General features: G+C 38.4%; 1 protein-coding gene across 2 annotated transcripts in view; it reads left to right on the plus strand.

Moving 5' to 3' along the window:
• The window catches only part of plxna4 (plexin A4), a 289939-nt gene that overhangs the window by 192636 nt on the left and 73888 nt on the right, over positions 1 to 23415 (plus strand). For both annotated transcript variants that reach the window (XM_073868431.1, XM_055191382.2), the window contains exons 6-7: positions 15202 to 15325; positions 21107 to 21260. In XM_073868431.1, coding sequence (XP_073724532.1) covers positions 15202 to 15325; positions 21107 to 21260 — 278 coding nt within the window. The remainder of the gene's footprint in view (positions 1 to 15201; positions 15326 to 21106; positions 21261 to 23415) is intronic.

The raw sequence follows: 23415 nt of genomic DNA on the forward strand, positions 1-23415 counted from the left end.
CATACATACAAACATAAAAGGAAGGAAGAACAAGAAATACAGGAAATGAAAAGGAAGGGAGGCAGGATGAAAAGAAAGAAAGTAAAGAAAAGATAGAACTAGAAAGAAAGATGAGAACAAACACAGTGATGGTAAGTATACACAAAAGCACATTAAACCTTGAAATCACCTCCTCATCTCTCCATCATAACAGCAGCAGTTGTTCACTCCAGACTCTTTTTTCTCCAGAAGAGCTCCAGAAAAATCTGTTAGAGAACCAAAGAGACAAAATCAACATCACAGAGAGACAAGAGTTCAAATATCTACATGTGTCATTTATCAAACAGATTCAAGTTTGGAGCCGTTTACTCACTCAAAATCTGGATTAAAGGGATGAAATGTACTAAAGTCATATTAGCAGCTAAACTCACAATCACATTAATCAAAGAATCACTTTCAGATGTGTTATTCAGAAAAGTTCAGAGAAATATACACATTTCTGAGTGATAGACATGTGTGTAAATCTGAAGATCCTGTCCATATGATTCGTTTAGTCTAAAAATAATCTCAGATCAAGTAGAAGATGCATTTAGCACAGTTTCACAACATTATATCCATCTATCCCGAGCGCTGCTCTGAATAACTCTTCTCACTGCTTTACAAAAGTCTCGGAAACATTGCCAGGTTGTTTTGCAGGCACTGGGTGTAAATGAATCGGGATTGTGATGGTTTGGAATGGCGTGGAGACGGATAGGCTGTAAATCATAATTAAGACAGCCAAAATAAGGCTGTCACGTTGCTTGTCTTCGCCTGCTTTGCGACGAGAGACGGAGGTTGACAGCGAGAGATTGACAGTGATGCAAATTCATACTCCATTATAATATCTTGATATGTCTTTATTAGGATACATATGAGATGGATATTATTTTCCGGCAGAATATCAATATATCTTCATCCATCTCTCTCTTTGACAGCTTGTTACAAAGTTATAATGAGAGATTCGATTGTTATTGAAAACTGTATTAATGGACTTTTATGTTTGGACCCTGAGAAAGGATTTGAAGCATTTTCTTTTTTTGGTCTGCAGTGCATGTGTGTTTGTTTGTTGACTGCTCAGGCTTTGTTTAGTCTCTCTTTTCCCCTGCGAGTAGCGTTCTGTTCTAATGCAAGATGAGAGACGAATCGTTGTCTTTCAGAGGAGCGATCTGGTGTTATTGTCTGTACAAATGTCTGTCAGGAGGATTCAGGGGAACAACGGTGCAGTGAAAAGAGTGATGCTAAAACTTTTCAGGTGTAAATCTAGGAGTGCCATCTTGCTGAAAGGTCTCACTGCTGAGTTGTGCACTGTAGTAGACACTTTTCACAAATAGGGCATAAAATAGAGACCATCATACAGATAATGATGATAGTTAAACTTTAGAGTTCAAACTGAAAAATAATTATATACAGAGATAATTTTTTTTCTTGTTTTTTTACTTTATTGTTTTATTTGGTTGTTGTGTTATTATTATTATTATTATTATTATTAGTTTCATTTTTATATTATGCTTAGTAGTATTGCAGCACTTTAGGTTAAAGAAAAGCACATTATAAATACATTTTATTATTATTATTATAGACGAAAAGCAGTCTGAATTTATAGTATTCAAACAGGAGGCAAAAAGTACCTGGATAACTAACTTCTTCCAGCAAGTGATCATTTAATGGACACTTTAACTCTTTCCCCGCCATTGACGAGTTTTCTCGTCAATTAAGAGAAAACATTTGCATTAAAAACTGAAGCCAAAACATTATTTACTAATTTTAAACTTTGTGTATGTTTTGATAATCATTCTGAATCTGACCTCTAACAAAATTCCTTGACACAAATGCATTTATTTCAGCCTTTTGCTAAAAAATATTTTTAAATAAAAATACTCATATTTAAGAGTTTATAAGCAGAAAAAATATATAGATAGGATGAAACGTTTTTTGCACGCTTTGTTTCTTGTTTGTTTGACAGCAGATGGTCTGTTCTTTCATTTGATATATTTGTATGTTTATATATTTTTGGAAGAAAATTTTCCTGGAAGGCATTTTGTGAACCTTGTGTGAAAATGACAAAAAATGCTGGCGGGCAACTTTTCAAAAAATGTCTGGCTGGGAATGAGTTAATATCATGTGAGTCCCCAGGAGAGAGTTATCCGCGAAGAAGAAAGAGAGAGGCACTGTTTTATTAACTATTTATCCGCTTTTGACGAGTTATCTCGTCAATTAAAATAAAACATTTCCCTGCCAATGACGCTTTCCTGGCGAGTTTTTACGGTAATCTGTAATTCCTCTATTGTCCACTAGATGCCCGTCTTAGCCAATTTATAAAAAACTGAAGCAAAAAACTAATTTTACAAATTTTAAACTCTGTTTATGTTTTGATAATCATTCTGTATCTGATTTCTATCAAATTTTTTTTACAAAAATGCAATTATCTCAGCTTTTTGCTCAAAATTTTGTATTTTTGAAGAAACCTGTCCATATTTAAGAGGTTATAAACCGAGAAGAAATGAATATAGGATGAAACTTTTTTACCGTTTTGTTTGTTAGCTTGTTTGAAATCAGAGGGTCTGTTCTTTTATTTTATATATTTGTATGTTTATTTATTTAAAGAAGGACATTTTCCTGGAAGGCATTTTGTGAAATTTGTGAAAATCGCAAAAAATACTGGTGGGGAATGAGTTAAAAAATTTCACAAAGCGGTAAGAGGCTTTTCGCGTCTTTTGGACATGCAAATACGTTATTTTGAATGTAAGGCGACATGATCATGACGCGTATTTTTTCAGAATGACGCATCATAAAAGCAAACGTGAAAGTAGGAGGAAAGCGGCCTGGTCACATTTTCGCTTAGTTTTAGATGTGAAATGTGAACCGCACCTAAAGCGGCTCTATTTAAATGCAAATACATATATTAAACAACTTTCTCTTGTTTGTTAAATTGCGCTCATTCATACTATCCATATCCATACTATAGAGTACCTACTGTTTTAACGGTCGATGAGTAGGTACTTAATCGAATTAATGTGATTTTGGACACAGGGTTATTTTAAGAAGTTTTACATAGCCGATGACCACATTTTTGGGAAAATAATAATGGTACAGTGGTACATATTTTTTTTCCAATAAATATTCTGAAAACTTCAAAAACCTTAAGAGTCCGAAGAAAAAAACATCCCCTCGAGTCTTGTCATTCCTAAATAGTTTTGGACCCAGGACACGCACAGCACCCTCTGTGCCCAGCGGTGAGTGGCGTGTCCCCTCTGGGAGCAGGACTGTCTCTGTCGCCCCTGGCGTTGGGCTCCTGATGGGGTTTGAGCAGGAGTTTGTGGGTGGCTGAGAGAAAGGAACATGGTCCAAAAGAGACAGAAGCATCAGGGCAAAACTACAGCCACGCTCACGGCTGTCACGGAGATCTCTCAAAGAGCAGGCAGCCCTACATGACTCAACCTATCCCTCACTGTCACCATGCTGTCACCGGCAAAAGACAAAGAGAGAGAGAATGAAAGGAACAGAGAGAGAGAGAGAGAGAGAGGTGGCCTGTCTTGGCATGACAGAGCGTGAACTACTCTGAGACAGACATACCTGAGAGAGAGAGAGAGAGAGAGAGAGAGAGAGAGAGAGAGAGAGAGAGAGAGAGAGAGAGAGAGAGAGAGAGAGAGAGAGAGAGAGATTAATGTTGAATTGTGCTTGTGTAAAATTGCACCTCTATTACAACTACTGCAGTCATGTTTCGTGTGTTATACATTGTGTGTAATGATAATTTGACAGGACCTACACAATTTTGTATGACAGGTTCCCATTAATCACCAGTATTCGATTTTGTGGTGAATTATTATTCTCAAACTTATTTATTTTGATGACAGATGACTCTTGTCTCTAGCTTCCCAAATTTGCCCATTGAGATAGAGGACAGACGTTGTAACTATAGCTCGCACGCTCCCGAGTTACTCTCTCCTTTCTTGGGTGGAGTTTTATTAAGTATGACCTCTTTAAAACGCTTTGAATAACTTGGTAGACCAAGAATCTAAATGTCCGCTTTTGTCTTTTCTTTCATTCTCCGAGGTCCTTTGTATTCTCGCGTGCATTTCTCCAGCACTGAAAGTTGAGTTGACCCCAGCAGTTTCAAGGAACGAAAAATCTCTGCTCGATCCGAACGCTCGGAGATAAAATGGAGTTGTAAACGTTTCTTTGAGTTATATCCTGACAGCCAGAAGGCAGTCACAGGAGACAGATCGGGTGTTAATACGTGCAGTGTTTGATCAGATCTGTAGGGGATGTGGTATCGGAGAAGACAGATAATCTGTTTAATATAAACAGGGTATGATCGGTCCCCTGGCCCACGGAGGAACAGGGACAGCTGGGAGACGTGATGAAGGAGATGTTTTTGACAGTTCCTGAAATTGTGTGCGAGTGTAGAGGCGAGCTTTGCTGCGTCACAGAAAACTTTGGGTGTGTAGGCCTGTGTGTGACTTTAATGTGTAATGCATCTCCTCAGTCGGGTGAATTTTTGGAGTCACATAAAAGTGTTTGGTATCTCATTGTGGTGTCTGTCAGATTCGGAGGTCATGCTGGTTTTGCGCAAGCCCCCACAACTCTATAAATATATTGTATATTCCTTAAGGGGCATTGTATATTCTAAAACCGTGCAGAAAACGAGACCGTCGGTTGGTTCTTGTTACATAACCTGCAGTGCGCTTGCGGCATTCTGAAATGTTGAGATGTTTTTAACTCGATGCGGTGCGGACACGCCTGGAAAAAACGAGCGCATCGCACCGTGACGCTTTTATTATGAGTGCGCATACATTGCACCTACATTTGAAACGAACTTGAGCGCGCAAAAGACACGGAATGTGAATTGCCCCCAAGTCCTTTTGTTTTAACACAAAACCTTGTGGGTTGTAAAAAAATGTATGATGTAAAAATCATATGATGGATAAGTATTTTTCATATTTTGTTTGTAGTTGAAGTGTTATCTAAAGTAAGCAGATGGTTTAAAACAGTCCAAATAAAATAAGTGGCAGTAGCGAGGCTACATAATGGCCAGGGTGGCACTGCCCCACCCAGATTGACAGCTGGCCCACCCAGTCAGAAGAGGCACAAAATATTTTTTTGCGGAAAAACAGACGAAATCACGCATAAATTATAATAATCTCTTTAATAATAATAATAATAATAATCGCTCAAATATGCATAACATTCAAGCCATTTCAAACAATTTGAGTGCAAGAAGATGCTAAAGTGAGCTGTTTGCACAGACGCACACACATACTAAAATGGATACACACTCATAAGTGCATGCATGGAGACACGCGTTTCAAAAAGCATGCAAACACATAATCTCTATACGCTTGACAGGACACATACACCTGAAATGATCTCGAAATACCGTCTTGGCAAATATTCTCATAAAAACATTAAGTCGTGTCTTAAAGTGAATGTAAACAATTCAGAAAGAAATCAAATGTGTGTGTCAGCTTATTCAGTTTTAAAGTGGCAGAACTCTCAAGAAATCTGCTTATGTTTGTGTCACTATGTTAATCAAACAACAGAAGACAAATGGGAAATCAGTTCTGCAGATTTAAAAAGATAAATAATATTTATTTTTAGAATGCACACAGTGATTTTATTCATTTGATTCGATTTCTGTTCCTAAATACTGCATATAAACAAGAAGCATCTAGATAACTTGCGGGATTTAACTTTGTAATGCAAATTTTTTACTTAAGTTGAATATTTTCAACTTGTGCGAAGACGCATTTGAGGTGAATAGTGCATGTTTTTGCGACAATCGCGCCACCCAATTTGCGCCACATAAGACCTTACTTCATTTATAACTTTCATATGCTTATAATTGCTTGATTTGTTCTTATTTTATTTTCCTTATTTCACTTTTTTGCTTATATGAAAAAGATTCGATCCATGTCTCAAAAAACGTAATGTAATCCTTTTAACCACTACTTTATTGTAATGTTATGTAATTTGAGAGAAGAAGGCATTTAAGTCCACCCTATTTCTAAAAAGGCTCAGAATATGTACCATTTAAGTAAATATACCTTTTGAGGTACCAAAATGTATTTCTAAAGTAAAAATATTTACATTTAAGGGAGCTAATATCCACCCTTTAGGTACAAATGTGTACTTTTTGAAAGGGAAAAATGCATGTCAGTGTTTGGGGTTGATCAACCCAAAGTTCGGGGTTAATCTGATGGTAAGTTAACCCTGCTTTCTGGAATACACCCCTGATGATCTGAAAAAATAATAATAACCTGAATAAATAATAATAAATAAGCTTTCTAGTAATGCATGGTTTGTTAGGAAAGGACGATATTTGGCCAAGATACAACTATTTGAAAATCTGTAATCTGAAGCTGCAAAAAATCCAAATATTTAGAAAATCACCTTTTAAAGTTGATTAAAGTCTTTGCAAAACATATTACTAATGATAAATAATTTTTTAATATATTTATGGTAGGAATTTTTTTATCAAACATGATCTTTACATAATATCCTAATGAATTTTGGATTTTCTTGACCAATACAGTGTATTTTCGGCTTTCCCGGATCACGTATAAGACATCCCACTGGCCAAACTGCCTAGCAATAAAAGTACTGTAACTGTTGTGTTTTGGGACATGCCACAAAACAAGTGTGCATGCACGTGCATGTTTGTGTGTTTGCACGCCTCGGTGTGCTGGTGTCATTCCCGGGGTGCTCCACACTAATTTTCCACTCAGCTAAAGGATTGCGGCCCAGCGGGAGGCAGTGGCCTTGAGGTCTCTGCTGGGAATAATCGGGTCAAAGCCACTGGGCTGCGTAATGACTCTCCACGACCCTCTTCCTCCGTCTTCCCCTCAATCCCCGCTGTCTTGCTCCTTTCCTCGGTTTCATGCCTTCTCTCCCATCCTTCATTCTTTCCATCTTTCTTCCTGGCTCTGTAATGATGCTGACCGATGGGCTCTTTTCTCACGGGGGCTCAGAGGGTCTGGCTCACTAAATTTAAACCTGCCATTTGTCAGCATGAATGCTCCTTCCTACTTCTGCCTTTCTTTATCTGTCTCCATCTCTTTCTGTATTTAAAAAAGCACTACAGTACATCATACGGGAGTAGTATGATTCATTTTAAGTGCATTTCATTTTTTTTGTGTGGCACCAGGTCTGATTGGCTGGTGGGTAACAGTTCAGCTCAATTTCCCACCGTTCTTCTTACTGTACCTCTTAGTCTGTGGTGACACTTAATGTCAGGATTAGTTATGCCGTAGTTGGCCACGCACGAGGAGACACCGGGAAACCATCCCAACGGGAGGCTCGATATCCATCAGGAGGAATCCGTATTTAAGTGCACATTCAAATATGCAGTGACTCATCCATAAGTGATCGTACTTCACCATGACATGTAGAGCATGAACTCTCTGAGATTCAAGTTTGCCTTCGGTGGTTAATTCAGTGGTAAAGCAGTACTGTGGCTCTGTCCTTTATGCTTTATGGAAGTACATGTGAAATAAAATTGGATGTGTGTTTTTCTTATCAAAATTATAAGAGCTCAAATGTATTTGGTATCTTCTTGCTGCTGTCTTGCTCTCTCTGATCCGTTCGCTTTCTTGCTCTTAAATGTTAATTAGCCATGATATTCGTATTTTAAAATGCATTTCGAACAACTTTAAAAATGACATCGTCCAGCTGTTATTTTTTTAATGTCAGGCACTATTAATGTATTAGACCCGATATTTATTTGAAATATATAAATACAGAGCATTATGCTCATAAAAAAAAACTGCTGTTGGTGCACCAAAGTCCAGATTTCTTATTAAATTTCTAGATCTAAGTGTGATGCATAGCAGATCAAGAACTACATACATTAATTCTTACTATGGATGCACCAATATAACATTTCTGTGCCGATAGCGATATTTAATTACTTAGAATGACATCCACCAATACCGATAGTTTCTCTTTTACTCCTTGTTTCAAATTAGTATGTCAAATCCCAGGAGAGCGTACAAACTGCATTTCTGTTGTCATTGACCCAATTCAAAATAATCACACAGTATGAGTTCTGATGTGTTTTTCGTCGCCCTTTAGATTGGCAGAATGTAATCTGCTCTGATCATCGACTGTTTTTTAACAATGGGGCGATGTCAGATATTGGGGAAAATGCTTTTATATGCAAAATATATATGGTATATTTTATATGCCAATTATGTAAGAAATAATGGACGACAGGCCATTGAATTATTCGAAAATAATGCACACCCAAGGTGATAATGCGTCGTGCTGCTACACCGCGGGTGTGAATTATTTTAAGATAATTCAAATGACTGGAGTGAATTATTCAGCATATACCACGGTTACACACAGACATGGCTCTGGTGGTCATTTTAAGACATTTGACAGGTCATGTGTGTGGTTATAGAAAAATAATGCATACCCATCACCAGAGCCGGACAGTAACGGAGTACATTTACTTGAGTACAGTACTTAAGTACAATTTTGAGGGATCTGTACTTTACTCGAGTATCATTTTTTTTGAGTACTCATGACTTTACTCAAGTACGTTTGAGAGGCAAATATTTTACTCTTTACTCCACTACATTTCTATCCATAACTGTAAGTACCCGTTACTTTTTCTTAAAAAAAAGGAAAAAATAAAAATCTCAGAAACCATCAATTTGTTCTTTCCCTCTCTTAAACGTGATTGGAATGTGCAGGCGCAACTGATTGGGACAGCCTATCAGCAATCACCTTCAGCTTTCCGCCAAAGTCACCATGGTCAGATTTAGATAAGAGCCGAAACCACTCACGAAACAATGGATGCAGCAGGTCCATTCTGGGAATGTCAACCGTGGCCCCACCTCGCCAGACTATTTAAATTTTCTGAACCAGTTAATGATTGTTTTCTTTTCAAGTGTTTGCTGTGTTTACCAAAACAAAACTTCAGCGGCAGGAATCACTGGTGAGCCCAGATTATTGTTGTTCAAAATGAATTACTCGTCATCACACTCTTACTTGATCTGGAAAAACTCAGCATCACAAGACAGTTTTAAGACTCCAGCTTCGACATTTGACCACTGTTTATGATTAAACTGGTTTGCAGTAACATTAATTTTTTTAATTTATGCCAGGGGTCCAAAATAATGAATCTGTAACGCTCGTTATTTTGAATAGAAATCATCATCCGTAAAACATTTATTCTCTTCTCCGGTTTATTTGTGTTCAAATAGATAAAATATACAGAATCCACCAGGGCTATTAGTACAATGGTGAGCATATTTGGGGAAATATGTAAAAATATGTAAAGTAATTTGAAAAAAAAATTGAGTCATACAGAATAACATTTCTATTACTTTTCCACTGAATTATGCGATCTGAAGAGCTCAAACAGTGAACGGAGCGATTTGTGTCTCCTCTTCCTGATTTGCATCATATTTGACCTCAGAGCTCTATCATTTGCTGTACAGCTGTCAATCATCTCACATGTTTCAACGTGCACTGTGGCAGTAGTAATGCAACATTTAGAAAATGTACTCTTGTACTCTTGATACTCAAGTACTTTTAAAAACAAGTACTTTTGTACTTTTACTTAAGTAGACATCTGACTGTAGTACTTTTACTTTTACTTGAGTAAAATTTAGCAAGGGGTAACTGTACTCTTACTCAAGTACTGAAGTTGTGTACTCTGTCCGCCTCTGCCCATCACTGAAAAAATTATTAATTCAATTTACAAATTTTTTTTAAGGTAAGTGTTTGCAATCAATTTATTTAAGCTACATTTAAACAAAAGTTTTTAATTTAATTTAATTTTACTATTTTTTGTGTTTAAATGTAGCTTAAATAAATTTATTACAACCACCTACCTTAAAAAAATTTGTAAATTGAAAGAATATTTTTTTTCCTGTGTGTGACATTTCTCAACCAATCACATTAAAGCATTGAACAGCCCAGTGGTATAACTACCTATCTATCCATTAATCTGTCTCTCTATCTCACCGAAAAAAATATTATTTATTTAATTTACTCAATTTGTTTAAGGTAAGTGGTTGCAATCAATGTATTTAGGCTACATTTAAACAAAAGTGTTTGTTTTGTTTTGCTATTTTTTTTTTTTAAAGGACTGAGAGACTATCTATCTATCTATCTAGTGTTAAATGTACACTGTTGGTGTATATATGGTATCACTAGGTCTAGGGGTACTCATATAAACACCAGCAGTGTACTTTTAACACCCATGAATTTGCTGTGCAGTTAGAATAGTATGTTAGCAATAGCATGCTATTGAATAGCCAAGCTGATTGTTTCTTTCTTGTCTACACTGTAAAAAAAGTTAAAATAACTTAGTTTTGCAAGTTAATTAAAAAAATGATTCATTCAATTTACTCAATTTTTTTAAGGTAAGTGGTCGCAATCAATTTATTTAAGCTACATTTAAACAAAAAAATTAGAAAAGCAAAACAAAACAAAAAACTTTTGTTTAAATGTAGCTTAAATAAATTGTTTGCAACCACTCACCTTAAAAAAGTACATTGTATAAATCATTTTTTTTTTCAGTATACTTTTTTCAAGTTTTGAACTGTGAAAAGTTGACATAATAAAAAAAGAAATTGATTTTTTTAACTTCATTTTTAAGTTAAAGTTACCTAAATATATACTACTCACAAAAAGATATTCGACTTTCAGGATTTTTTTTTTATAAAAAATGCAAAAAGTTCATGCTACAGTGATATTATATCATGAAAGAAGGGAATTTGTGTAGAAATGTCAAGTTAAGTTTACCTGTAAAGGTTATATGGCATTTTAGGTGCATTGTGAAATATCACTCAAAGTCGAATATCCCTACATTTTTGTGAGTATGTATATATGTTGATTTGACAAAAATGCTGCATTTTTTATAGTGTACTTGCATATCTGACATCTCTTTGCTGGTCAAACCTAAGATAATGCTTGATGATAAATGCATCTTGGCAAAGTGAGCTTGGTGCTATTTTTAAGCATGAGCCCAATTTCATTCTTACTGTAAATGAACAAGACAACAAGTAAAACTCTGACTAAAACCCCGTTTGGGATATTTAAAGAAATGCTATTTATTCTAGTTCACTCTGTTCTCTTGTTCTTTCTTTAAAAGATCTGTGGACCCCAATTAAAACAAATTGAAATGTAATAAATAAATAAAGCCAACAAGGATATTTAATTTTTATGCGCTAGTTACATGTTTTCATGCATTTATTGATGTCATTTAATTTATTTTTCTACTGGCATGAATGATGTAACAGATGTAATTTGGGTCAGTGTGTGAGTAAAAGAAGGGTCACAAGAGGAATAGAAAGCGTGGGGTGAGATGCCAGGGTCTGTTCTTTAACGTTTTCTGTATGCCCTCTCATCTGATCGCTTTGATTCAATTTAATTTCCTGTTCATTATTCATCAAAGTTGTTCATTTTTTAATGTTCAGGCGGCATTTACATAACGAGGGAAACATATTACCCCTTCGTCTTTTAATAGAGCAGTTTACTGTACTAATGATAAGATATTAAAACACCTCCAGCATGTTGACAGATGCGCGCGGGATGACTTATCAAAGAGATCACCGATTTATCAGACGGAAAAGCATTTGCTGAGACTATTTTAACAAACCCATTTAATCACAAACACACATTCATAAATATATATGTGATTTTATACGAGTATGTGTGTGTGTAGATATTTAATAGTGTGGTGAGTACTATACACACCCATAAAAACTAATGAATTCAAAATAATATGACATTTCCAAGTAAAAGGACATTTTAGGAAAAAGAGACGGATTTAATACATCGAAAATTAATTGGATTCAGAAACGTCTCTGTATGACAGACAATTGGAGGGAGGGGTTTAAAAATAAGAGGACTTGATGATGTCAGTCTTTGATTTCATGCTGACTTATTACCCTAATTTAATGCTTTTTATTCTGCTGGCATTCTACCCGCGGCCTGTATTACACAAGCGTGCCTGTAAAGACTGTTTATAGTAATTTCATGCCTGGGTTTACAGCCCTTTAAAACAGAAACTGTAAACAAATATCCCTCATGCACTTACAAGCCACGCTGACTGTTTCAGCCACAACATGTCAAAACCTCTGTTAGCTATGAAATTATAAACACACAACACTCATGCGCCACCTATTGGTGATTGGTAGTAATGCCTGTTTTTCAACAGGCTTTTTCAGATGCGACTGTATGAGATGTTCAAACCACATTATTATTCAGAGACAGTTGATCTCTCATACGTCTGCTGTTCACTTTCTCTTATTCACTTTTCTCAATACGTTTTTATTGTCGAACCACCCAACCTTCTACACAGCATATTTTTGTGTTTAGACTTATGTGTAGTTTTCAGCACAGTTATCAAATCAGGTTCAGAATGGGATTTAGGTTGAGCGAAGAAGGCTATTCTGATGAAACATGTCTTAGACCTGCTTAGCACAGAGGCGTTTTAAAAACTAATGATTGTTGCCATTTAAAGCTCTTTCATTATTCTCATTTTTACTTTCTTTTCGTCAAGTTCTTCGCATTTGGATTCTTAACTTCTTAGAGAGAGAACAGCGAATGGACTCTCTCTCTTTCTCTCTTTTCTACTGTTGAGGTTTTACTCTGTCACAACTGCCATTCACTATAAACTTCTTTTCCTCTCAAAGGAATCAGCTCTGTTCTGATTCGCAGTTAATTGCTTCAGAGATTTGAATAAAGCCAATCTGGATTAGTCAGAGGAATGGCAGACCGAGGAACCCCACTGTTGCACACACTTTTAACCGTTGTACTACAGGCTTGTAAAACAGAAAGTTACCAAGAAATCGAAATTGACCTAATTGATTGATTTAAATTTTTTTTATGGAATATTTTAGTTTTTATGAAGTGATTCATTTGTGCCTTTAATTTTTTATTTATTTATGTGCCACGGTGCCCTCATTATCTTTCATCAAAAATGCTAACCTTAAAGGGACACTTGATTTTTACGATTTTGGTATCCATTCAGCCCATCTCCAGGTCTGGCGTTACCACTTTTAGCATAGCTTAGCATAAAACGGAAAATTAAAAGTTGCGATTTCTAGGCTGATATGGCTGGGAACTATACTCTCATTCTGGCGGAATAATGAATAGGGGTGTCACGATTCTCCAAATCCTTGATTCGAATACATTTTCGATTCTAAGGTCACGATTCGATTCGATTCTCGGTTTTTTTTTTTCCTTAACTTTTTTTGAAAGATAAAAATGCTATGTCATTATATTTAACGTGACATGGGGGCGTGGCAGCATCTACGATCCCATTTTTTAATTCGAAGTTTGAGGTTGTGACTTAATTTAGATCGAAAAGTTACCAAGGGAACTATTTTCGGGTGCTGCGTAATATCATTGTGCCTGCTGCAGCCATGTAACAGCAGCAAAGTCCTTGATTATTACGCCAGAATGAAAGTATAGTTCCTAGCCATATCGAGCTAGAAAATCGCAACTTTTAATTTTCCGTCGGTACAGGATGTAACTACAGAAGAGTCAAGTTTTAAATAGGAAAAATATCAAGACTCTTTGGTTATTTTTTAGTGTGATGCTAATGGTCTAATCAGATTCAATGGATTATGCTAAGCTATGCTAAAAGTGGTACCGCCAGACCCGGAGATCGACTGAATGGATTCCAAAACTGTAAAAATCAAATGTTTAACTCTATGGAAGCTGGAAAATCTTTAAAAACAGTAGAGTCTCCCTTTAAAAAGATAGTTCACCCAAAAATGAAAATTCTGTCATCATTTACCCACCCTCATGTTGTTTCAAACTTAAAAAAAAAAAATCCAAAAGGAAGATATTTTTAAGAATATTTTTTTTTTTAGTTGTAACTAAGCAGACCTGGATTCCCATTCATTTCTGCAGGAGGAAAAAATAATACTATAGAAGTAAATGGTGCCCCTTATCTGTTTGGTTTTTATCATTCTTCAAAATATCTTATATTCACTGTAAAAAATAGCTGTAATTACGCAGCTGGTTGCCAGTAACTTACTGTAGAAGATAAGACTGAAAATGTTTCATTTAACTTTAAACAAACGGTTCCCAGTAAAAAAAACATAAATGTAAAATCTACAGTAAGTTACTGGCAGCTAGTTGCCAGTAATACCCAGTAATACTGTAATTTCTACAGAAACTTTTTGTGTAGAAGTGTTGTATAGGACAAAGAAATGTATACAGGTTTAGATGAACTTAAGAGTGAGTATGATGACAGAATTTTAATTTTATTGGTGTGCTATCCCTTTAAATCCCAGTTGAAGTCATGGGGACTCGTCGTCTTGTTTTGTTAGCAATGCCCAACTTCCACGATCTAATCAGTTTCTGATGGACGAAATCAAGGTCCGCCCTACATTTTTTCTTAGTGCAGAAGCCATTTTACTCTATGTCATCATGATAGGGAATTAAAGACAATTGCAACATCTATTCCATGCCGACTTGAAAGTATTTAAAGTAGTTTTCTCATTTCAAGTTGTGTTTATTCACAGTATACCGGGAACACTCTGCAAGCTATAAAACCCTTTGAATTCTAATTGGAACTTGAATTTTTTAAGAGAGAGGCATCTCAGCTCGGTCGTGAACTACAATTGCTAGTTAAAACGGTTGTAAACGCGCTAAACCTCAGACCTGTATTTACAGCAGTAATGCGATGTGTTGGATTAGATGTCGCTGTGTAAAAGCAGCCTTCTGGTCGGCTCTGTGACCCAGTGTTGTAAAGGGATCACAGTGGATGTTGTTTAGGGTCTCTGAGCTCTGTTTCTGCCCACCTGCAGAACCCAGACCCCATGAATACATTTCATTAAGGGCATAACACAAAGCTGGCTTGTCCCACAGCCATACAGGCCGGCTCTGCTGCCACAAATAGAGCTGCTGTTGTTTTAACATCACTGAGAGGGACAGAAACTGGATAGAGTCACTAAAACCAACTGGTCTTTCTTTCTCTTTTTCTCTCCTGTTCTCACTCTCCTGTGAAACATGAAATATGATGCATGGATTTGGACTGGTAACCAAGCTTGTGTTTCATTTTCTTCATGCAGTGCCGGTCACAGATGGGAGATGGTTGGATGCATCTGTGCAGCTGTTTTTTCTTTTTATATCAGACGCTTTGTCTTACTTCGACTCGCTGGTTGTCTTTCTTCTTTTGCTCGTGTTCAAGTGTTTTCTTTTGTCTTTCAGGTGCACCAGGAAGGAGAAGTGCGATCGGTCATCCGAGCCTCGGCGCTTCGCATCTGATATAAAGCAGTGCGTGAGGCTGAGTGTTCACCCCAACAACATCTCTGTGTCCCAGTACAGCGTCGTGGTAAGCAATAATTACCTCAATAAGCTTGGCACATGAAGAAAATAGACAGGTTTTCTTATCAAAGGCAAACTCTATACAGACAGATCAGTAGATACTGTAACTATAGACACACTATGATGGATGGATGGACAGATAGATAGATAGATACGGTACACAGGCAGACTAAAACAGACAGACAGATATATATACTGTAACTATAGACACACTAGGATGGATGGATGGATAGACGGACAGACTGTAGACAGACAGAAAACTATGATGGATGGATGGATGGATGGATTGACAACTATGATGGATGGATGGATGGATGGATGGATGGATAGATAGAAGACAGACAACTATGAGGGACAGACAGACAGACAACTAGGATGGATGGATGGATAGATGTATAGACAGGCAGATAGATAGGCAGACTGTAGACGGACAGACAACTATGATGGATGGATAGATGGATAGACATGCAGATAGATAGGCAGACAGACTGTAGACGGACAGGCAACTATGATGGATGGATGGATAGACGGATTGACAACTATAATGGATGGATGGATGAATAGATCAACAGACAGACAGACACAGACAGAAAGACAGAGACAGATAGATAGACAAACTCTAGACGGACAGACAACTAGGATGGATGGATGGATGGATGGATAGATAGACTGTAGACAGACAGGCAACAATGATGGATGGATGGACGGACAGACAGACAGACAGATAGATTGTAGATGGACAGACAACTAGGACGGATAGATGGATAGACAGGCAGATAGATAGGCAGACTGTAGACGGACAGCCAATTATGATGGATGGATGGATAGACGTATTGACAACTATGATGGATGGATAGATAGATAGACTGTAGACAGACAGACAAAAATGATGGACGGACTGTACACAGACAGACAACTATGATGGACAGACAGACAGACAACATGGATGGATGAATAGACAGGCAGATAGATAGACAGATTGTAGACAGACAGACAACTATGATGGATAATTAGACAACTATGATGGCAGGATGAACTTGGATAGATGGATAGATGGATGGATAGACATGGAGATGGATAGACAGACTGTAGAAGGACAGACAACTATGATGGATGAATGGATGGATGGATAGACGGATTGACACCTATGATGGATGGATGATGGATGATGGATGGATGGATGGATGGATGGATGGATGGATGGATGGATGGATTGATGGATGGACAGACAGACAGACAACATGGATGGATGAATAGACAGGCAGATAGATAGACAGATTGTAGACAGACAGACAACTATGATGGATAATTAGACAACTATGATGGCAGGATGAACTTGGATAGATGGATAGATGGATGGATAGACATGGAGATGGATAGACAGACTGTAGAAGGACAGACAACTATGATGGATGGATGGATGGATGGATAGACAACTATGATGAGCGGATGGACTTGGATAGATGGATAGATAGACATGGAGATGGATAGACAGACTGTAGAAGGACAGACAACTATGATGGATGGATGGATGGATGGATAGACAACTATGATGAGCGGATGGACTTGGATGGATGGATGGATGGATAGACATGCAGATGGATAGACATACTGTAGATGGACAGACATTTATGATGGATGGATAGACAACTATGATGGCCGGATGGACTTGGATAGATGGACAGATGGATGTATAGACATGGAGATGGATAGACAGACTGTAGAAGGACAGGCAACTATGATGGATGGATGGATGGATAGACAACTATGATGGCCGGATGGACTTGGATGGATGGATGGATGGATGGATGGATAGACAGGCAGATGGATAGACAGGCTGTAGATGGACAGACAACTATGATGGATGGATGGATTGGATAGACAACTATGATGGCTGGACTTGGATGGATGGATGGATAGACAGGCAGATATATAGACAGACTGTAGACAGACATAGAACTATGATGGCCGGACAGACAGACGAACAGATAGATGGGTAGGTAGGTAGGTAGGTAGGTAGGTAGGTAGGTAGGTAGGTAGATAGATAGATCGATAGATAGATAGATAGATAGATAGATAGATAGATAGATAGATAGATAGATAGATAGATAGATAGATAGATAGATAGATAGATAGATAGATAGATAGATAGACTGTAAACAGACAGACAACTATGCTGGATGGATGGATGGACAGATAGATAGATAGATATATAGATACTTTTTTTAACTATACCTCTTACATCATACAGTTGTATAATGACTCAATGTTCAAGTCCAGCATAATCACGGCATACAATATCCTAGTCTTTATTCCCTTTGGAATACTGAAGAAATACTGAACCCCTTTAAGTGTTTTTGAGGATAAAGCCAAACGCTGGATATATTGACATTAGCCTCCACTAATTTAGTTATGGAGCCCATTGCTGTTTTGGCTCCATCATTAATGTGATCTTGCTCTTGTAAGTTCAGCCTTTATGGATCTGCCTGTTGCACTGATGCATTTTATGAAGACACGTCATGCAGCTTGACCGTAGCACACGTGCACTGTCGATTCAGTGACACACACAGCTAAACGTGCTGCAAGAGTCTGCATTGTGTCAAAGCAATAGTGGAGATGTTATCAGTTCAGGAGTGCATATCCCTGCACCCATTTCTCTACTAAAGACTTGACTATTTCAGCTGGTTGTGTTTTGTAACTAAATGCTGACTCTGACACTTGCCTATCCAGTCTAAGTGTGTGTGTGTTTTAAATCCATCAAAGCACACCATGGTTTCAGGCCTTATCCTCATGTAATCCAGCACCTCCTCTGAGCCTTTATATCAGATTAAAGTCTCCAATAAAGGAACTGGGTTTTCGGCTGATTCAGGATCTGTATTCTGGGCCCAAAATCAAAACCTTTACTACTAGGGAACAGGACAGCTAATGAACAATCCTTATGTCAGCATATAAATCCAACTCTGCGCTCACCAAGGAAATGGTCTAAGGGCCATGGATATATTTGAAGATCTCACACAAAACCACTTACTATTCTTACTATGCTCTTGTACGAAATACTTCATGCAAATTATTTTTAAGCACATTATGCTCCTGAAGAATTACAGTATAGTTGTTTACAGAAACCATCCATCATGACTGAATTCCACTCTATAGGTGCGCTCAGAATTCATTTAAATGTAGATTGATTTTATCTGCATGATTATAAAATGCGACAGGAGGACAATAAGTAGAGTCTCACAGTCCTTGGGGTCTCCAGGGGTACGACGACAGCTCCGTTTCCCTCTCCTTGCAAAATCCTGAAGCGTAATTAGAAACCCGCGTCAGCATCCGAAGTACACAAGATTATGCATTCTTCTTCTGTCGAGGTAGGAGGTAATCAAGTAGACCGTATTCCCCATGTGGTACCCTTTGCCACAAGAGGACCTCTTTTTGTTTGTTTGCGGGGTCCTTCTCGTCACCGAGCAAGATGATTTTCATATTTATCGTGACCGGCGTTGGTTCGCTCGAAATGTAATTGAAGAAATTCTCTGCATTCCGCTCTCTAAAAGGAAAAATAAATTAAATCCCAGAGTGGTGCCGCCATCCACCGGTGCATCCTGAACTTTAATGGGAAAGTGGAATATGGTGAGAGAGAGAGGGGGCAAGATGGGAAAAGAGTGTCTGCTACATGTCCCTGCCTTTTCATTAAACAGCAATCTAAAAACAGCCTCGGTCAGCCGTTCTGTTGAGTAAAGGCTTTTTCGGCCCGTATCACAAATGTAATGCCGGGTACAGCCGGAGCGCAGACGCTCCATGCAAGGCTGCGACTTCCCATTAGTGTGGATATTCCGATTTCATCCACTTCACCTCCCATGATGCCCCTGCAGAGCTTACCGAACGGTTCCCCAAACGACCCCTTCCAACTGAGTCAACTTAACAGAGAGTCTCGCTGGATATTTGAAACTGTCACATCTTTCTTTTATACAACTTTATTATTCTATCTTCCTGCAGTATCGTTCTCACTTTCTCACGTGCTGACATGCATTTCATATTAGGATAGTGTTTGGATATTCATGAGGTGGAGCGCATTTATAGCTATGCATTATGTGGTGACCCCAGCGGGATCACAGTGTACTTTTGATTGCATTAACATAACAAAATTCAAGTCTGGTCTGTTACTTTCCTCTAAGTGCAAACGGACATGTTTTCTTGTAAATGAGCATTTTTATTAGGGTCTTATGTTTAGGTTCAGACTTTTCATTTTAATGTCAGTGTAAAGCAGGGTGCCCCGGCCCTCCAGGGTAAGATTTGGGGAACCCTGGTGTAAAGGTTATTAGTCAGTAACACATTTCACTGCAAAACCCTCTAAGTGCATGCAAGCTTTTTTTCCTCTTCTCCAGACAAATACATCATAAACAGTTGCAACATCACTAAAGATGGAAACTGGAAACATCGCAAATGATGAAAGTCAGAATTACAAAAGTAAAAATGAAGCAACCGAGGCACACATTAGGGGGCGCTGTGATAAATGTGGCTGCCACATTCCGGTTGTATTCTTGTACTTACAAGGGATGGAAGTTTGAATATGAACACAGTGTGTCTTGGGTGCATTCAGACTTGGCTTTAAATGGTGATAGTGATCTGATACTGGGTCACAAGTCAGTAATGGGCATTTTTTTTTATTATTGCTCATTCTTAAGTCTTGTAGGGGTGGTTTCCCGGACAGGAATACTAGACCAAAATAAATTTAAGAGCTGTCCAAACTTAAACAACTTGCACTGACAAATCTTAAAATGCATCAGTGCCCTTTGTGTTGCCTCAAAATGGACACCAGTAATGTTTTTAGTAAGGCATGTTTGATAAAACTACTTAGATTTCATAATTAAACTAAGGCCTAGTCCTGGCTTAAGCTAATCCCTGTCCGGGAAACCACCCAGTAGTGTTTCTTCCTTTCCCTGTTGCTCACTATATACGACTCTTGTGTCAGGCATCACATGCAACTCCGAGCTGGACTTGAAATTCATTGGAAGGCTCAGAGCCAGAGGGCATTGTGGGTAAGAGAAATGGAGAGGACACACAGCGAGAAAAAGAAAGCAACAGCTCTCCAGATGAGAGTCATAAAGAAGAAAGCGAATAAAACTCTCACCCTTTCACCCCCTTTCTTTCTTTCTCTCTCTCTCTCTCTCTCTCTCAATTCTCTTTCTTTCTCGCTCGATTTTCCGACCTCTTGTGTTCAGTGAAACACATTAGAGTCAGTGCGGGCTGACTGATAGCTGTGTGAAGTCACTTGATGTATCTGGACATTCTCCTCCAGGAAATTTAGGAGATATGTGACCGCCGGTTCAATGGCCTGATTTCAGCGTGCAGCTGGCCACGTGTCAGCTGGGATATTTATGGAATGGCAGTGCGTGTGTTTTTCGTGATGTCTTGATGTCTGCAGTCGCATTGAGATTTCCCATGTGTGAAATTTGCAGACTTTCTTCTTTCTCTCAAGAGCATTAAAAATATCTATGTTATAGCAGTTTTGGGGCCGGCGGTATGTCAATGCTGATATTACGAGTTTATTTTGTGCACAAACACAATTTGAGGTGCAGCCACACTAAAGGGGAGAATATTTGAACATTATTTCTAATTAGTATTTATTTAAGAGACACTTGAGAGATCATCTCTCTAGTTGGCCAAATACACTAGGGTGAATACAGCCAAGTGTGAATAGACTTATAGGTATATCAATTAAAAATACAAACCTTTCTGTTCAATGCCCTCTCTCATATTTAACTTTGGGTGGTCTCCCATTTTTCCTCAACAGCTCGTCTTGGAGGCACATAATGTGCCCGAACTTTCTGCAGGGGTCAACTGCACTTTTGAGGACCTGGCTGAGATGGACGGTCTGGTTGAGGGGAATCGCATCACCTGCAGTTCTCCAGCAGAGAAGGAAGTCCCACGCATTGTCGTAGACCAAGGTATGTAGACATGTTGTCACTCACCAATCAAACACAGAAATGTAAACTGAAAAGTTATCATAACAACACCTGCTCACCTACTAAAGCCAAAGGAATTTTGCACCCTACATAAGAATAAAACCCTGGGTGTGTTTTATTATGCATATGCGAGCGTACATGCACAATTGAACGTACAGCCTTGCAAAGCATAAGACACATGCGCTGACGTTCAACATATGCGCATTTCGTCAATTGTTTCAAAAATCCAGCGGTGCCTACAATACACATCCTGATGACGAAAATTGCGTTATGCGAACTGTATGCGTACGCATAAAAAAATGGACCATACTTCGGCCTTAAAGGGATACTTTTCCAGCTCCCCTAGAGTTTAACATTTGATTTTTACCGTTTTGTAATCCATTCAGCCGATCTCCGGGTCTGGCGGTACCATTTTAGCATAGCTTAGCATAATCCATTGAATCTGATTAGACCATTAGCATTGCGCTATAAAATAAAAATTATTAAAAGATTTTTAATATGTTTCCTATTTAAAACTTGACTCTTCTGTAGTTACATCATATACTAAGACTGACAGAAAATTAAAAGTTGTGATTTTCTAGGCAGATATGGCTAGGAACTATACTCTCATTCTGGCGTAATAATCAAGGACTTTGCTGCCGTAACATGGTTGCAGGAGGTGGAATGATATTACGCACAGCCCAAAAATAGTCCCCAGCTATTGAAAGTTACCAAGGGGACTATTTTCGGGCAGTGCATAATATCACTACCTGCAACTCTAGGGGAGCTGGAAAATGAGCATATTTAAAAAAAAAAAGTGGAGACAGCTTTATAATTAGAATTAATGGATGGTTAGATGTTCTTCACGCTATAGAAAAGCTGGATTTGTACCAAAGATGGTAAGAGAGAGAAAGACAGACTAGGAAGGAGAGCGAACCTGAGAAAAAGACAGAAGTGTGCTCATTATCTTGCCTACAGCTGTTGACTTTTGCCGCAGGACATGTTTTGTAATTGAGTGAATAAAGGTCGTCATGAGGGAGACTGTTTCTGTCTCCTGCTTACTCTCTCCTACAGTCTCTCATTCCCAGGGCTTCATTGGCAGAGAGATTTGAGAGGTTTTCCGAGTAAAGCGATTGGGTTGGATGTCTAAAACCGATGACGCTCTTCACTCCATCTGCTCGGGCTGAAAATGGTTTTGACAGCATTCACTCCGGCAGAAAAGAGAGAGAGAAATGATTGCAACATTTTTTCCTCTCTTATTTCGCACTTGCTGTCGCCGATTCCGTTCTACTCGTCTCTGTTCTTTCGGTTACCCCAGAATAATTAAAGCGATTGTACATCTGGGCAGCTGTCTGGAGGCTGGCAATTTTTCATAATACAAAAATATCTCAACGTCACGATAATGAAGATGCGTGTTTCCGGATAGACGGGGGAATACTTCTATACACGAAAAATCCACAATAATAGAAGTAAATATGTTTTCTCTGAACGTTTGATTTCAAAAGCACCTCCAAGTAATTTAGTAAGCAGCCGGCATGCAGCAAAAATGATTTTTTTTTTTGCGGCACTGCAGACGTGCAAGATTTACTGCGAGGTGTGTGAATAATGATGCATGTAAGTCTCATTGCAGATGTGACGCTAGTCAGGCCACCATGAAATTACAGGTCGGCTCGGTCTACAGGGCCCTGGCGCTCCGAAATGCTGCAGCACAAACACACACTCACTCCTCTACTACTGGAAATACACACTATTACACACCCGAGGGCGCACACATACTCGCGTACACTACTTGATGCGTACACCATCTAATAGAGAGCGTGAGCCTGGGGCTGGAGTCAGTATTTGGAGCATTTCTTTAACCCTTCGTAGGGGGTGCATCATTAAAAACAATGGATTAAGTGGATTGATGCACACACAGAACATGCATACAGAGTTAGAGAGAGGAAGGAGAAGATTAAGAGGAAGAAGGTCATTTATTATCTGGATACCATACTCCACACTTTTCTCCTGTAGCGTCATGGTAACCACGATTGTCCTATGTGACTCATTAATGGTGGACACACACACACACACACACACACACACACACACACACACACACACACACACGCACACACACGCACACACGCCATCAAGGTAACATTTAGGTGAGATAATT

Source organism: Misgurnus anguillicaudatus, chromosome 1, assembly GCF_027580225.2.
Source record: "Misgurnus anguillicaudatus chromosome 1, ASM2758022v2, whole genome shotgun sequence".
Taxonomy (NCBI): Eukaryota; Metazoa; Chordata; class Actinopteri; order Cypriniformes; family Cobitidae; genus Misgurnus; species Misgurnus anguillicaudatus.